The sequence below is a fragment of the Cheilinus undulatus genome, linkage group 21, assembly GCF_018320785.1.
Source record: "Cheilinus undulatus linkage group 21, ASM1832078v1, whole genome shotgun sequence".
NCBI lineage: Eukaryota > Metazoa > Chordata > Actinopteri > Labriformes > Labridae > Cheilinus > Cheilinus undulatus.
Window position 1 is genome coordinate 12316310 of NC_054885.1, and position 18555 is coordinate 12334864.

At 39.6% G+C, this 18555-nt stretch overlaps 1 protein-coding gene across 1 annotated transcript; it reads right to left on the reverse strand.

Moving 5' to 3' along the window:
* Positions 1–5856: 5856 nt before the first annotated feature.
* On the reverse strand, positions 5857–17662 carry adsl (adenylosuccinate lyase). Its single transcript, XM_041816837.1, has 12 exons — positions 17375–17662; positions 12992–13195; positions 12489–12533; positions 12125–12204; positions 9994–10165; positions 9852–9898; positions 9231–9321; positions 9021–9090; positions 8792–8939; positions 7208–7388; positions 6585–6761; positions 5857–6018 (listed from the first exon to the last, which is right to left on the reverse strand). Exons 1-12 carry the CDS (start codon positions 17516–17518, stop codon positions 5932–5934), a joined length of 1446 nt encoding a protein of 481 aa, XP_041672771.1. The 5' UTR covers positions 17519–17662; the 3' UTR covers positions 5857–5931.
* Between the last annotated feature and the right edge of the window lie 893 nt (positions 17663–18555).

Below are 18555 nucleotides of genomic sequence, written 5' to 3' on the forward strand. Positions count from 1 at the left end.
AAAGCAGGGCCACAGTGAACTTTAGAAGTCCCCGTGCTGAGGGTAGCATTAGTTTTTCCCAGCAGTCTGTCCATCCAGGCCAAGCTTGTGAACACAATATTTCACAAAAGCGCTTTGAGGGGTTTTATACAATGTTTTATACATTCCGAGACACTCAATAAATCAAGAACACGACATACCTTCAAGAACCCCTAATACATTCTAGAACCACTGATATACTCAAGAACCAATAATACAGTCTAGAATCATTGATAGATTTAAGCATCAATACATTCTAGAACCACTAATTCTTTCCAGAACCTATAAATTCTAGAAGCCCCAATGCATTCCAGAATCATTAATTTATCTCAGAACCCCAGGCACCTTCTAGAACCATTGACACATTCTGAAACCAGCAGTACATTCTAGAACCATTAATTTATCCCAGAAACCTCAGTTCACTTTAGAACCACAGAGATATTCTGGAACAATCAATAAATCTAGAACACTCCGTATATTAAAGAACCACTGATACATTTTAGAACCATTGACAATTCAAAATTCATCAGTACATTTCAGAACAACTGATTGATCCCAGAATGTATCTTCCAGAACCACTGATTTATTCCCGAACAAACAGTACATTCTAGCACCATTAATTTATCCTCCGAAACCTCCGAATCTACCAGAACCACTGATACATTCTAGAAACATTAATGCAATACAGAACCCTTGATTTATCCTGGAACCCAACCACTGAGACATCCTATAACCACTGATACATTCAAGAGTCATCAATACATTCCAGAACCACTGGTACATCCCAGAACCCTCAGTACCTTCTATAAGCAATGATACATTCAGAAACCCTCTATAATTCTAGAACACTAAATGACTTCAAGACCCACTGGTACTTTCTAGAACTGTCAGTATAATCCAGAACCCTTAACATTTTCCCAGTTCATTGCAGAGCCAAAGATACATTCTGGAACCCTCAATAATTCTTAAAAAAAAAACAAAAAAAAACAAAAAACAAAAAAAAAGAAGTACCTTAAAGTACCAACAGAACATTCAAGAACCATTTATACGTTCTAGAACCATTCTAGACACATTCCAGAATAAAAGTAGAACCATGAATTTATCCCAGGACCCTCGGCACAATCTAGAAACGTTGATGCATTCTGTAACCCCTAATAACTCTAGAATAACTGAAGGACTTCCAAAATAATTGACACATTTTACCACAACTGATACATTCAAGAACCATCAATAAATTCTAGAACCATTGATTTATGCCAGAACCTTTTTAAACATGCTGGAAACATCAATAATTCAAGAACACTAAGTACCTTCCAGAACCACTGATAAATTCCAGAACCACTGATACATTTTAGAACCATCAATACATTCTAGAACCAAAAATGTGTCCCAGCTCCCTCAGTACATTCTGGAAACATCAATAGTTCTATAACAGTAAATACATCCCGCAGCAGACACACTGATAAGTAACAGTACTGGAGAATTTCCCATAAAACTCCACGCTGTCCGTCTGATCCCTGAGCCCGCTTGTCAAAGCCCCCCTCTGGTGATCACACAGCATGAAGTCTGTGAAAGAATGCTGCCAGGACACTGGGGGCCCAGCATTCCCATCTCAACCACCCCTGTAACTTTTTAATGACATCAAAAAAGAAGGCACAAACAAAGTTAAAGACTTGATCATAATGTCCAACATCAGACGGTGCCAACAGACCACAAGACTATTTGTTTAAATAAACAGAGAACTCTGAAGAGACAAAAAGTTTCAAACCAGAGCCAAGAGAAAGACCTCTCCCACTATCTTCATGGATTTAAAGGCTCCATTGTTTCGTTCATCTTAAATAACCTTGACAAATTGTGCTGAATGTAGATCTTCTGTTCAAACTGAAGGCATCTCCAAAAAAACACGCTGGCAAGGAGCCTGAGCTGAATTTTCCCATCAAATTAAAGATCATCTGCTACTACCACTCCACAGTGCCCCCTCTGGTCAGGTTTTGAAGAAGAGCGAGGGCAGCTGTAAGACAGATGATCTTATGACTCTGAATTAGTATTAGAAAAAGTATCAAAAAAAGTGTATTAGTCACGGTCTTTATCTTTTCTAGGTGGGGGTGGTGTCTCTACTGCTCAGAGAAGTAAATTAAGACAAAAACAAAAGTTTGTAGATAGATAATTGAAAGACATAAAATCTAGCTATTCATCAGTGATTAAAACACTTAAAAGTGTCTAATGGTTGGAAGTAGTTTCATTGTGTGACAGGAATTTTCTTCTTGTTAACAAAGCTTTTCCGTCATGTCTCCATCCTCCTTTTTTGTTCCTCCGCCACTATTGTATTACAAGCCGACAGGTGGAGAGTGGAGCAGAAAAAGAGCAGAGGTTTCCTGGTTTTCAAAGTCTATAAACTTTTGCTGGGTGCTGTAGGCCTAAATTTGTAATATTTTTTAAGACAGGTTTTGGATTTACCAGTCAATCTACGTTCCAATCCTCATATACAGTCATAAAGAATGAGACTGTGCACACAAGCAGTCAGACTAAGTTTCCTCAGGAGGGAGTCTGGGTTCTGCCTTAGGGATGACATGAGGAGTTCAGACATCTCGACGGAGCCCATCAAAAGGACCCAGTTGAGATGGTTCAGGCATCTGATCAGGATGCCTCTTGGGCAGCACTCTGTGGAGGCTTCTGGACACATCCAAAAGGGCAGACCCAGAACTAAGTGGAGGAATTGTATATCTAATATGGCCTGGGAATGCCCCAGTAGGACCCGGAAATGTTGCTCGGGAGACCCTACTAGGGCTGGAAACTCAGCTCAGTTCTAACTGAGCTAGGGATGGGGACCAAATAGGGCAAAAACCATAGATTCAAAACTCTACATAGGACAGGAACCGTTGTTTATTTGTCTACAGATGAGGGTTAAGAACTCTCAACTCTAACCTGCCTGGGGTCAAAACCCTACTATGGTTGGGAATACTAATCTATCCCATGTAGGTTCAGGAACCCTTTTCAGGTCAAACCTTGTGCAATCAAAAACATTTTGAGGGCTGCTACTCTACCAGGTTTTTACCCAACTAGTGTCAGACAGGAAGCCTTATCTAACCTATCTAGCACTGGAAACCCAAAGGGTGAAAACCCTTCTAGGGTAGGAAACCCTAATTTATCTCAACTAGGGTCTGGAACCTGACTATGGTCAAAAACCTAGTACCTAGTAAACAACACTGGAGTTTATACCCTATTAGGTTGAACCCTACTAGTGTCAGGATGCCTCTTGGGCAGCTCTCTGTGAAGGTTTCCTGATACTTCATACAAGGATAAGACTCCTAGGCAGGCCAAGAACTCATTGGAAGGATTGTATGTCTCATCTGGCCGGTGAATGCCCCAGGACAACCTGGAAATATTGCTTGGGAGACCCTAGTAGGTTGGGAACTTTGCTTTGTTCAAAGTGAGCTAGGGTCGGGAACAAAAATAAGGCAAAAAGAAACGTACTAGGGTCAAGAACAATTCTAGGGTCAAAACCCCACAAGGGACAGGAATCCTGGTCTAACCCTAATTGGACTTGGAACCCAACTAGGGTACAGAACACTTCTACGGTTTATACTATTTGAGGGTTGAGAACTCAACTCTAACCTGCCTATGGTCGAAACCCTGCTAGGGTCTGGAACCCAACTAGGGTCAAAAACCTAGTGCAATCATGACCTTCTCTGGGGTCGATACCTTCTTGAGTTGAACTCAACTACTTTCAGGATGCCTTATTTAACCCTTCTGGCATTGGAAACCCTACAAGGGTAAAAACCCTACTAGGACTGGGAACCCTAGTCTCACCCTAATAGGGTCAGGAACCCGACAAGGATTCAGAACCATTACTGAACCAATGAAAGGAAGGATAATACACTAGGGTCCAAACCCTAATAGGTATCCAACTCTTATCCTTGTAGCACTGGGAACCATACTCAGTTTAAAACTCTACTATTGCCGAGGAACCTTCTATGATCAACACCCTATTAGGGTCAGGACCTCAACCCTTACCTGACTGGGGATGAAGCCCTACTGTGGGATTTCATCTGCAAACAACCCTTGAAATGCCCAAAATAACCCAATTTTGGGGTCATTTTCTCACCATGGCAGATTTCCTGCTGGAGTTAGAGACATGGTACTGCTGGGTTTTTAATAGATTTCCCCTAGACACATCTGCTCACAAAAGTTTGGAATTGGCATGTTGAAGATGCAAAAAGATCATTTGTAGAAGAAAAAAATCAATTCAAACAATTGCAGCATTGCAACATAAACTGAAAAAAAATGGAGAGGGTCTGAATATTTTCTGGATGCACTGTGTATCTAGGAAAGTTGTTGGTGAGTGTATATCTTAAAAACCTGGCATATTGCCCACAACTTAACATGTCATACCCTAAAGACTGGGACAGTACTACAGATCACTGGACCTTGTTTAGTTTAGTGGTGCATCAGCATGAAATGACACATGCAGTAAACGGCAATAATAAATGGTGGACATCATCCTCTTTAAGTCTACCTCATTCCTACCAGCACATTTGATCTTCAATCCATGTTTCCTCACTGTGCAAAGAAAATGATGGGTAAATGGTGCCACCATGTGTTGGTATATATCATTTCATTTTAAACTGGGTCAAGTTTAACAAGCTTGGACCAAAACATGCAGATTCTACTGTAAGAGCTGGAAGAACTATCTGCTAAATAGATTGTAGGAAAAATAAGCAATAAGTTAGTTTATTTATTTAGATTGAATACTCAAGAACAAAAGTGATAAAAAGCATTAGGAATGACCTGCTACTAACAGCAATCTGCTAAAAGTAGAGATAAACTGGAAAATGATGGAAACAGTCCTCAGTTAAAGACTAGAACCACTGCCTGTTGATGTCTTGCCTCTCTGAAGTATCCAACTGTCTGACAGTACAATAGTGGGCCAAGAAGAAGAGCTTGAGTGTTTTTTTGACATTAACCTCGTTCCTCTGAATTATATTCAGTTTATACTTGAGCCAAAGTGGATGTTTGTGCAAAGACTTAAGAAAAATATTTCCAAGTGTTCTTAAGCAAAGAACATCAGGCCTAATCACCTTGTCCTTTGAGATCTCACCTCGTTCTCTTCCCCTCTACCATGTGGAGTCCTCCAGGGCTCCATACTCAGTCCAGTCTTATTCTCTTTGAGCATGCTCCACCTGGGATTCGTTTTGAAAAATATAAGGCATTTCTTTCCATTTTTATGACATGCAGCTTTAATTGCCCCTAAAAGTCAGACCCTCTAAACATATTGTTACACTCATAGACTGTCTCAGAGACATTAAAGCTTTGATGGCTTTTAATTTTCTGAAGCTGAATGAAAGAAAAAGATAAGTCTTTTTTTTTTACCTCATGGAGGCTGTACCAGCCCTATGACCCTGTCCTTTCTTGAGCCCTTTCTTAAACTTTCTGCTAAAGATGTGGGAGTTACAATGGACTAAGATTTCAAAATGGATCTGCAGATAAACTCAACCTTTTTATCCTTTAATGATTTTGAGACGGATAAGCATGCTTTAATCATGACTAGTCTTGACTATCATAATGTTTGTTACTGTAAATTTTGGTGCTTGCAAAGCCTTCCATTATTTCCCTGTGGTTTTTTATTGTTTTTAATTTTTATTGTACAGAACTTTCAACAACTTTTTTGTTGATTTTTAATGTGCTTTATAAATCTTGTCCACCTTACTGGATGTCATCAACTTGTTGGCCTTGCTCAACATCCCTAATGTATCAGGTGTTATTATAAAATTAACTCTCAGTAGAATCAGAAATGTATGCTTGAGTAGGAGCAGAAATGAAAACACTATAAAGAGATTGTTTTATTCAGTGATTGTTCTTTATTGAGGCCACCCACCGTGTTTCATTGTCTTGGCTTGAGTATGAGTGTCAGTGTTAGAGCTCGAGTTCAATCTTTACATCCATCTTAGCCTTGTACGGCTCCAGCAGGGGGCGCACTTCTTCAGACAGAAACCTGGCAACCTAAATGAGAAGACCACAGATGTAGAGGAAAGATTAAATATTTCCGGGAGCCTCAAGGATGGTTTTCATTGATAAAAAGTTGCCACGATGTGAACAGGTGTTGAGTATACAGTACTAAAATGATATAAATATATGTGACAGAAAACTAAAAAGGGGTTGTTAATCATCTTCATGTATTTGTTTGTTTGTTTGTTTGAATATATGTATTTAACTTTCTCCTTCTCCCACATCCTAAGATATCTTTCAGAATATGATCATAGGAATCATATTATTTTTCACTCACTCTATTACATTTTAAATTTTATAATCTTCTACTGTAACTGCCATTCAAGATCTACTTATGTCATTTTCATTTTTGTTATTTTTCCTGTGTCCATATTATGTTTTTCCCTTCTTATCTGATTTTACAGAGCTCCTATTCTGCTCTAAATGTTGTTTATTTTCCCCTGATTTTTTGCTCTTGTTGTGTGTAAAGCACTTTGTAAACAACAGCTTTTAAAAGTGATACATAAACAAAGTTATTATTATTATTATTATTATTATTATTATCATCATTATTAATGTACCTGCTGGGGAGCACGACCAATAAATGTCTTAGGGTCCAGTATGTTGTCCAGCTGCCCCAGAATAGGGGCGAAGTAGGGGTCTTTTTGGACTCTAGCCAGCAGGTCGTTGTCACCACCCTCCTGTTTGACGACGGCTGCAGCCTCCTGAGACAGAACACGAATCTTCTCATGGCAGTCCTGAGAGAGCAGAAAGGTTGAGTAGGTAGTAAGAAGTCCTTTGGTTATCAATGATGATGGGAAATGTTGGCATCTTTATACTAATACTACACAAGTGCAAGATGCTGATAAGCAGCAAATTGGAAGCTTTGGAAGCACGTGTAAAGAAAATTTGACTTTAAAATTGTAGATTCTTCGCTTATTATGTTCCATGAATTAGTGGATATTAAAAAAATTTTAAATTTGTAAATAAACACTGTCTCTGACTCCAACATCACAGAAAACTAAGGGGTTTTTTCCAAGATCAAAGGGGCATTGAAAGGCTTTGAAAATCCTTTATAGCAGTAATAATGGGCCACTTCATTTATCTGTCTCAAATCTGGACTGATAAACATCTTTGCCAATATCCCTAAGAGGTGACATATTGAGCTGCTGTTAGACCACAAACACAAGAGTAAAAACCTTACCTGTCTGTTGCCTCCAGCCTTCACCATAGCCATGATGATGTTCTCTGTGGCCATGAATGGCAGCTCATGGCGGATGTGTCTTTCGATGACTTTGGGGTAGACCACCAGACCCTCTGTTATGTTCTGCAGAGTGCTCAGGATGATGTCTGCAGTGAGGAAGGACTCAGGCAGGGAGATCCTCCTGAACGTGAGAATTTGGGGTTCAGTTACTGTAAAATCTGAAGCCTATGTCGCACCAGCACTTAAGACGCGGTTTGATTTTTAGTGGAGATCTCCAAAAGGGAAAAGGTTTTGATTGTCTTCTCTGAGAAGTCCAGAGCATGCAGCACTTGCTCAACTCTCTCCCATCTGTTTTCCCTCATGTGGGGTTTGTAGTCCCTGTACAGCTCTCAGCCTACAGTGATAGTTGTGAAGAACTAACCCAAAACCTGCGAGTTAACAGAAACTACATTTTCTTTAACCCTCTGAGTCCTACGCGATTTTTTCCATTTTGTCTCACCTGGACTTGTTATCCAAAAGATTGTAAAACATCAACCCTGTGGTGCACATTCAAGCTTTAACATCCTTTTTTTCAGGCCAACCTAGGCTTTAGGAATATGTGTGCTGTAGTAATGTCACCAGAATTTTTTAAAAAAAGTTATGGGACTATAAAGACAAAAGAAAAAAACTAAACAGAAATTAAAACTTTTTTGTGTGTGTGGAACAGTAAACAATAATGACTAAGATTTTTTTGCAAAGACTTGTTCTTCCTTCTCTTGAGGACCAAAAGGTGAAAAAAATAATCCTTCTGAGACAAAAAAATATTCAAAATGTTAATATATTTACAAAAAAAAGTCCTCGTGCCTCTTTTTGTTAGCTGTATTTTAGCCGTTATTCAAAGCAGTTACTGTCTGCAGTGACACAGAGGGCCACATCACAGCCTCTCTGTGTCCCTTTTTCTCTTCATTAGGAGCTATTCAGCCCATGTCTTGCATGATCCAAGTGCAAAGACATGTACAGTTTGACACATTTTGATATAAAATGAAGGATAGCATTAGCTGTCAGCAGCAGAGATGATAAAAAAATGATTTTAAAATGGATAAAAACTTGTTCAGTGTCACAATAACTGGTGTGGATTTAGTCTTCAAAGGTCCAAGGAAGTCACTGGAGTTCCCGGCTTGTTAAAAACTTTCATAAGGGCTACGAAGGTACGGGGGGTGAAATTAGTACAGCAAACAGATGGGTTTGAGAGGGAACAAAATGGCTATGACTTGTGGTTCAAAAGTTATTTAACTTTTAAAAACCTGTCTATGCTTGTCGTAAACAACAATGCCTGTCTCAAGGTGTTAAAAGCAAGATTATGAAAAAAATAGAGAAAAGCTGCTAAAAAAGTAGCACGACCAGTCTGGCCTGCATCACTATGTATCCCTGCACATTTCTATCTGTGAATTAGTCACAAAACAATAACAAATTTTTAACAGCGCCTGGTCAAGTTGTCAAATGTATGTTGACAACTTTTTAACTGTAAGACCTGTGTTAAAATTTCTATTGAAAGGACAAGACTAAAATAACGGGTAACTTTAATATGTGTCCTGTTTAGCAGACCTGTTGGCACTGTCATCCAGTGTTCTTTCCAGCCACTGGACCGAAGCAGTCTGCAGGGGGTCGGCCATCAGTGCGACCAGATGGCGAGCCAAACTACAGCAACGCTCTGCACGCATGGGGTTCCTCTTGTAGGGCATGGCACTGGAACCTGAAAGATGAGCACAACTTGAGTCAGATAGTGTTTCAGAGATTTGTAGACAGTGTGATGAATTTGAGAGTAAATATATACCAATCTGCTCCTTCTCGAAAGGCTCCTCGATCTCCTTGAGGTTGGCGAGCAGGCGGATGTCTGTGCAGATCTGCAGCAGAGAGAGAAATCAAAGATGAGCTCCAGAAAACTCACAGCCAGCGTGTTTTGAGAGCAGAGAACGTGCATGGCATCTATGGCGAGTTTTGTTACCACTAGATGGCAGCGTCTCTCTACCTGTCTACAGCTCACCTTATGAACAGTCGCCCCCAAGCTGGCCAGACAGGACAGACTGTCGATGTCCACCTTCCGGCTGTATGTCTGCCCAGTCACCAGGTAGGCTCTGAATGAAATAAGAACAAAGTCAGTGTTTAACAAATCCAACAGATATGGGATTTCAGAGACTGACATCATTATTGTAACTCTGTTTAATGTTAAAGCACTTTGTAAACCTCTGTTTTTAAAACGTGCTATACAAATTAAGTTATTATTATCAATACAGGTTAGGAAAAAGGAAAGAAATTCCCCATTACATTGAACCAGATTTGATTGGTGACCATGTAATAATATCAAATATTTATCATACATTATATAACTCTTATGCATTTTTTTAAGTCTACATGATGAAACCACTTCTACATCACATTGCATTCTGAATTAATGCTCCATAAAGAGGAGTTAATATCTGAGAACACTGATGCATTGACTTGAATATTTTTAAAACCATCTATCTACCTGATGATGTCAGCCAGCAGATATGTCGCCAGGCTCTAACTTATAATCACATTTCTTTCATAGTGCTAACAGTAAAGTCTGTCAGTGACTTTTTGAGGCAGGAAATTTAAATCTCTTCCATTTAATTCCAGGCCTTACTTTTTGAAGCCGGCCATCTCTGTCACCATCCTGTCGAGCTCCTCTACCTGGAGAGGAAAAACAATCAACATTGCTTTATTTCCATGAGGTCTGTTTGTTTATTTAATCATAACTCACGAGAAAATTTAGTGATAGTTTATACCTTGTCATGGTCCCCCTGAAAGAGCTGCAGGAAGCTGGCCTGGGTACCTGTGGTCCCCTTGACCCCCCTAAAACGCAGGTCATCATGGGCTCGCTGCAGATTCCGCATGTCCATGGTCAAATCCTGCAGCCACAGACATGCGCGCTTTCCCACCGTGGTCAACTGGGCAGGCCTGTGAGAGAAGAGGGGAAAGTATGTTAAAAGTATCTATACTTTGTTAAAAAAATGTTCTTGTAACGTTATTGTTAGACAGTAAAACCCCAATTCCAAAAAAGCTGGGGCAAAGAGAATGTGCTTATTAGCAAATCTCATGAACACAGATTTTATTGACAATAGAAAACACAAAAACAACATACAAGATGTTGAAACTGAGACATTTGTTACAATGGCAACAGGTCAGTAACATGACTGGGTATGAAAGGAGCATTTTAGAGAGGCAAAGTGTCTCAGAAGTAAAGATGGGCAGAGGTTTATCAATCTGGAAAAAACTGTTAAAAAACTGTGAAACAATTTCAGAAAAATGTTCCTCAATGTAACATTGCAAAGGCTTTGAATATCCCACCATCTAGAGCAGTGGTTATCAACCTTTTCAGCCGCAACCCCCAAAATAAAGGTTCCAGACACCAGGGACCCCCACTGTACCTGCAGGTGGTTGAACAAAGCCATGAATAGTCATGTACAGACAAGGCTGCCCATAAAGGGGGATAAAGGGGAGAGCTTCCGGGAGCCCAGCCAGACTGGGGGAACATGGTCTTTAAAATCATGATCTACTTTAAAGTTAAGCTCGAGGTATCCATATCTTATATTTAACCTGAAAAATAACCACTCATATCAAAGAAACAAATGTCTTTTTATATTCATTTGTGTGGTAAATAGCCTTCTAAAAAATGTATATCCAAAAATTAAAATGGGTTAAAAATGGTTGAAATAGGTTAATAATGGCAAAAAATAGTGGAAAAGATGGTGGAATTGGATTTTAAAAGTAGCAAAAATTGGTTAGAAGTGGCAAAAATTAGGTAAAAGTGGCAAAAAAAGCAGAACGTGGCAAAAATGTGTTAAAGTGGCAACAGGCATAGATAGTGATAAGATGGGATTAAAAAGTGGCTGAAATGGCTTTAAAGTGGCAAAAATGGGTGGAAAATTTGGTGTAATTGGATGAAAATTTGAAATAAACTGGCAAAAAGGGTTGACAGACACAGAAATTGGCCAAAATGGGTTAAATTGGTAAAAATGAGCACACCAACTAGTGAAATGTGGTTAAAATGGGCAAAAATGGGTGTAAAATGTGGTAGAAAGTTGTTAATAGAGGCAATAATGGGTCAACAGGGGCAACATTAGATGCTAAGTGGCAAGAATTGGTTTAGAAGTGGCAAAATGAGTTAAAAACCACTGATCTACAGTACATGTTATCAACAGACCAAAGGCCTATATTTCAGCAAGACAATGCAAAACTTCATAATGGTAAAATGTCTCCATTTCAACATCTGATATGTTCTATAATGAATAAAATATAAGTGCACTGCATTCTTCTGAGGATTTTTTACACAGCACCCTGACGTTTTTTGTAAAGGGTCTGTATCTAATCCTCACATCTGACTCCATGAAAAATATTAAGGACTTCTCGTCTTTTACAGTGGAATTTTCATTTGTATTTTAGGGCTGTCCCCACATCCGTTTTTAAATATCAATATGTTACTAATAAAAAAAAAAATCAGGTAACACTGATGCCTGTTGATATAAAAACATAGGCATCCAATCATAGGCGACTTATTGTTTTATAATCACCTGATTGCCTGCAAACTCCTGCACACTGTAAAAGTATATTATGAACATTTTCTTTGAACAGTTCAGACATTGCAACCTCTTCAGCTGTCAAAGTTTCAAACATAACCTCTGTGTCTTTATAAGGATTGGATTTGACTGTGAATTTTAACACTTCACGACTGTTTTCTCTCTCCTTTCTGCCAGGTTTTGATTAAAAATATGACTTTCAGTACTTTTCCATACCATCAATTATTCAACATGTCAGGCTGTATCACTCAAAATGCATGGCTAAGAGCAAACTGATAAAGACATTAAAAAGGACAAATGAGGAGGACACTCAGCGAGGTTCAGCTGCATTCAGACTCACTGGTAGTGCGTGAAGCCAAGCGTGGGGAGGTCTGCATATTTCTCTGCAAAGTTTGCCAGTCTGTCAATGACTCTGGCCAGCTGTGGAGGGGAAAAAACAAAACATTTTAGCATGCAATCATTGCATAATACTCTATTAGAACTCACACTAACCCCACTTGTAAATGACCTGATTTCTGTTTGTATTCTTTTGGGTTGAGACAAAAAAAAAGATGCAAATTAATTATTTCTACATTGTTGGCTTGGCTTCCTGAACAGCTGAGGCTTCACAGAAAAAGACTTACTTTAACCTGATTTCTAACCATGTTATAGATGCACAACTGGATGTGTGTGTGTGTTTTTTCTGGCAAACAGCTGAGCCTCACCTTAGGCAAGAGGATGTCGAATCCATCACGCAGCATAATCAGATCCTGAGGAAGAAAAACAAACTATAAGAAAAGAAAAAGCACTTTGAAGAAAGGATTTTTATGTATAATATTGGTATTTCTAAACTAGTTAGAAGTTACGTTTTGGAGAATAAAGATCATGTATATAAATAATCACAGATATAAAGACGCTCCATCATCATAGACATTTAAAATGATTCTGCAACAGCTTAATATTTGAGTCTCTGTCTGTTAGTTAACAATGCTTTACGGTGTTGTGGAAGCTTAAGAGAGCATGGCACAGCAAGAGCTCCGCCGGCTAAGTCAAACATGCAAATCTATCCTGTTTGCCTCGATACCCCCTATTAAAGCCTGCAAAGCCCACACAGAGGAGGATCAATTGGTCCCCTCTTAAGGCCTCTGTGACATTTACAGTGAAGCTGAAATGTCCCAGGGTTGTAAAAACCACGCCTTGAAACAGAAGTGCACACAATCATAATTACAGTGTTGTCTCCAACGTAGCAGGAGGTAGCACCCAGGTGAATGATGGGAGCAGCGGTGGGGCAGCAGTGTGCGAAGGTGTGGACGTGGGCCATGACATCATGCCTGAGTTTGCGCTCCTCATCGGCGGCCATGGCAAAGTCGATGTCCTTCTGGTGACTCTCCATCTCCTGAATCTGAGCGTCTGTGATTGGCAGACCCAAAGCCTGAGGAGGAGAATGACAACGTAGGGGAAGAAAAGATATGAGTTCCACAATCTTTCGCTGGGTTTACAACCTAAATTCCAAAAAAGTTGGGGTGCTGTGTAAAATGTAAATAAAAACAGAATGCAATGATTTGCAAATCTCATAAACTCATATTTTATTCACAATAGAACAAAAACAACATATCAGATGCTGAAAGTAAGACTTTTTACCAAGTCATGAAAAATATTACTTCATTTTGAATTTTCAGGCAGCAACATGTCTAAAAAAAGTAGGGACAGGGCCATGTTTACCATTGTGTAGGATGCCCTCATCTTTAACAATAGTCTGTTAATGTCTGGGAAGTGAGGACAAGTTGCTGGAGTTTTGGGAGAGGAATGTTGTCCCATTCTAGCTTGATGTAGGATTCTAGCTGCTCAACAGTCCTGGGTCTTCTTTGTTGGATTCTTCCATATATTGATAAGGCAAATGTTTTCTACTGGTGGGAGGCCTGGACTGCAGACAGGCCAGTTCAGCACCCAGACTCTTCTACTGTGAAGCCATGCTGATGTCATGGATGCAGTATGTGTTTTAGCATTGTCTTGCTGAAATATTCAAGGCCTTCCCTGAAAGATACGCTGTCTAGACAGGAGCATATGCTGCTCTAAAACCTCTATATGCTTTTTTTTTTTTGCTATCAGTTCACTGTAGTTTACATTCAGGTTACAGTTTGGACAGACCATTTACTAGACCAGGGCTGTGAAAATGATTAAAGATAATATAAACTATGTTATCTAGCAAGAATTCCCAGAGGGACTTGGCCTTTAATCTTTTAACCAGCACATCCCTATTTGACTGCAGATCTGCTCATTTTCAACTGGGTGTAACCACTTAATATACCAGCACAAGCATATGGACATTAACCCTGCTAAGAGGACGAAACACTGAATCCAGCAAAAAACTCCTGGCAAACATATTTGGCAGGGTTTACTCACAGATGCCATTTATCCTGGGTTTAACCATGTTAAATAAATTGAGCTCAAGTTTAAGCTGAAGTTGGAAGTGTTGTCAAATTTTTAGACTAGTCTGAATTTAAATTTTCATTAGATCATCTTTCAAGTAAGTCAGCTAGAACATCCAAAGTGTCAACCAATTACTGTTCTGCAAAGATGTAGTGGTTTTGAGCCAGCCCATACCAAACAACTGCATGTCTGAGGAACACATTTATAGCCCTTTTTATTTTGTCTTGAAGGAAAGAGAGCACAAAGGCCAAGGAGCATTGCCTGGGCTTGGTAGAAGCTAATAAAGTGAGGCGTCTCAAGGGGGCGTTCTCCTGTTACTGAGACATTCTCTGCATGCTATTTCCACACACAATCCACACAGCCCTGACATACCAGCACAGGAAAACACTGCCCCTCTGTGAAGCAACTAAAAAACAGATAATTAGTCAAACATGGACTCTGATCAGAGCTGGTTAGTGTGTGTTGTGAGTGGAGTCATGTGAAGGCCTGCATGTGAGGGACGGTGGCTTATCAGTTAGCCTCCCACCACCTCTGTCACCTTTAATATGACGGACACAAAAACCAATCAGACGACTTAGTGTTTGAACATTTCGGTATAAAGGTAGGTCATCAGCAAATAAGAATTTACTAATTAAACATTGTAGGGATATTTTTGATGAGCCAGTTGTGTGGCTGCAGGATCCAATGGCTGTTTTATTTATAAGCTAAATGTCAAAATGTTTAGAGGGACTATGTTTTGCCACCTTTTCAGACTCACATTGTGCAGCTCAACCTTTTTAAAGATGTAAAGAAAAAATATATATATTTTACTGACTTTGAAATTTACCCACATTGTAGAAAGATATTATCTTTAGTGTTAAATATATAATAATAATAATAATAATAAATAACATGTAGTCAAAGGTTTAACTAGTCTAATTTGATTATGTAATACTGTTTAGATGTGCATGTGACAATTCTTTAAGATAGAAGAAAAATCACTACAAATTCAGAAAAAAAAAATTCTTCCATCTGACATGAGTAGCAGAAGAGAAGAGGCATAAATATGCAATGCAATCCAGAGAATTGAAACAGAAGAACCATTTAGGCTATCCATCAATTTACTTCAAACCCATGTCTTTCAAAAAAAAAAAAAAAAAAAAGAAAGAAAATTTTGGACACTGTCTTTATGGGACAAATGCATACCGAAATGAAATGAAATATATTTTTACAGGTTAGATGTGCAGGAGTTTTCTTGCAATACTGGGGAGTATAAAAGAATGAATTAGGCTACCCAATATTGTTAGCCTAGAAAAAGAAAGAAAAGGGATGCACGAATAAAACAGCATGATATGGGTAGATAATAGCTTCAAGAGTTAAATAGCGGAATCAGCAAATATAAACTTTTCTTCTTTTTTTTTAAGGTTTGTTTTTTGGGCATTTTTGTGCCTTTATTAGATAGAGGAGGACAGTGGATAGAGTCAGAAATAGGGTCAAGAGTGGGGGAGAGACATGCGGTAAAGAGCCTCAGGCTGGATTCGAACCCAGGCCGCCCACGTACATGGGGAGCGCCTTTAACCACTAGGCCACCTGCTCCCCAAATACAAACATTTCTAGCGAAATTTACCACGGGTATGTCGGCAAAACATATTGACTGTATATTACATCTGCCTTACAGTATATGAACAACAGTCTGGACAACCATTACACTAACAGTGACAGTAATGATATTGTTGTCAAATATATATGTACATGCACAGTACTCCATCCAAAGCTTGGCATTGGACTTGGTGACGTGAGGCTTGCGTACAGCTGCTTGGCAATGGAAACCCATTCCATGAAGCTCCCACCAGTGAGCTTCATGTATGTTTACATTTATGCAAGTGGAAGTTCAGAACTCTTCAGCTGTGGAATCAGCAGAGCATTGGCGACTTTTAAACACCATGCGCCTTAGCCGTCGTTGACCCCGCTATGTGATTTTACGTGGTCTTCCACTTTGTGGCTGAGTTGCTGTTGCTCCTAAACGCTTCCACTTAAGAATATTCAGCACAAACCGTCTTATTGCAAAGGTGGCATCTATCACAGTATCACGCTTGAAGTCACTGAGCTCTTCCAGTTTGGATCACAAATGTTTGCGAATGGAGACTGCATGTGTGTGCAGGTGCGACTGAAACGCCTGAGTTCAATAATTAACAGGTGTGGCCAAATATTTTTGTCCATATAGTGTATCAGCAAAATGTGAAAGCTGGTCCGAGGTAGAGGTGGTGGCCTGGGGCAGGGGTTCTCAAACTTTTCAGCCCACAAGCCCAAATACAAAGGTGCTAGAAACCAGGGACCACCACTGCGCCTGAAGGTGAGAGGCAAATTCAACAATAGTCGTGCAGACTATAAGGGTTTTTCAAACATTACATTGATTTAAGCATTAATCTCACCAAATCACCATGTTTTTATTTTACATTAGTTTTATTCAAACATTTTTATAAAAATGGGTCAAACATTAAAATTTGAAACCATTTAGAAATATTTGTTGTTTTGAGGGCATCTAGCGACCCCTCAGTGTCTGATATTTTGCATATTTTAACCAGAAACCAAATTAAAGAACAGATTGCCAAATTATGTAAGTCTAGAGTCTTAGGAAAAACTGGGAAAAGTTAAAAAACATAAATAAATACAACTCACTAATCGTGTGTTTTGATATATCATGAGTTAAGTTTATCATTATATCCATTAATTGTACCATAAATTTGTTCCTAATGTGTAGTCATTTCATTTGTTTCTAAAATATAAAGCTGTTGGAATAAAAGGTAAGTGCTTGCAGCTTTAATAACTAATCTTTTTTCAGCTGCCATTTATAACCTAAATGTACGGATACCAAGCAAAATGACATTGGATTTGTAATTGTGGCGAGCCCAGTAAAGAAAGGCGTGTGCATGCAGCCTCTGAGCTTTTTCTTGTTTTCATTAATGCTTTTTAACATGTTTTGTGTTTTGTATTGTGCAAGGAGTAAGACACATCTCTGGCAACCATGCAGACAGCTCTTTAAGTGGGTACTGGAACTATATTTAGAGAAGGGAACTTGATAGGGCTCTGTGAAGGTCGCAAACTTTAGGTTAAAGGACTTGAAAAGCAAGCTTAAAGAATAAAATCCTAAAACAGCAAGTAGACCAGCTAGGGTTGTAACCATGCATCTCCAGTGTCAAACCTTCTCAGCTTTAGCCAGGTAGATCCACAGCTTCCTCCAGGTGGTGAATTTCTTCCTGTCACTGAAGTTGTAGGCCATCTCCTTGCTCGCATACCTGGACACCAGAGGGGAACGGTACTTCATGAACTCGTCGGCTGCGTCCATGTTTGTAAGAGTGTTTGTAAGACGAGGTGATATCAACTATAAAAACTGCCCCGTACTACTCCCTCACCAACGCACACTAGCTTCCCCACACTAGCCCGGCTTCAAGTTGTAGCATCACATGGACGAGGAAGGCGACGTTTTACGACGCTACACGTCGACGTACGGCGTGAGGTCGATATCCGCGCGTGTAACGGTTGACGGCGGAGTGGCGCGAATGTGTCACCGTGTAATTACACTCTCCAGTTGTTTGTTTGAACAGCTGCGGTCGTGAAAGAGTGAAAACGGCGCTAAATTACGTCGGAGAAACGTTACGAAATGTGCCAGTTTGGTTCCCCCTTTATTTTAAATTCATGTAGAATATGTTTAAACAACGTAATTTCCCTTGGGTCCGTGAATGTATCTCGCCATACAGCGAGCATAATTAACCTGTGAAGGAGCCAAGGATGAGATCAGACACTCAGGATGATGCATGTTACTTTTCTTGACAACAACGTCAGAATTCGATGCACCCTGCAGATTCATGCACGCTAAGGTGACAGTGCTTTTAATTTTAAACAAATTAAATCACGTCTTATAGTCATTTGCTATTTATAGAGGCTGTTATGTATTATGTAAGCAGTGGCTGCATGCCCTATATGAATAATTGAATTTATTCAGGCAGTATATATCCCCTCTGTGCCTAACAATGTTTCTATGTCTACAGGCGTCATATAAATAGTTGTGTTTGTGCGTGATGCAGCATCTGGGGAATACATCCAGCTGTAAACAGAGAGAGAGTGCTCCCTCTCTCTCTCTTTCTCTCCCTCTCTGTCTATCCATCTTTCTATCTGTCCTCCTGACTGCAGTCTGCATACAGTGCCACACTGCTGCTGCTGCTGTGTGATACGAGCAAGTGGGAGGAACAGCTTCCTCTGTTTTGCCTTAAAAAAATGACAAGACATCTTCCTGGAGCTGCTGCAGGAGGGGTGGATTTGCCTTCCAGCCTCCTGCATTGCACAATCTTCCTTCTCTGATAAATAACACAAGAAGAAGGGGCA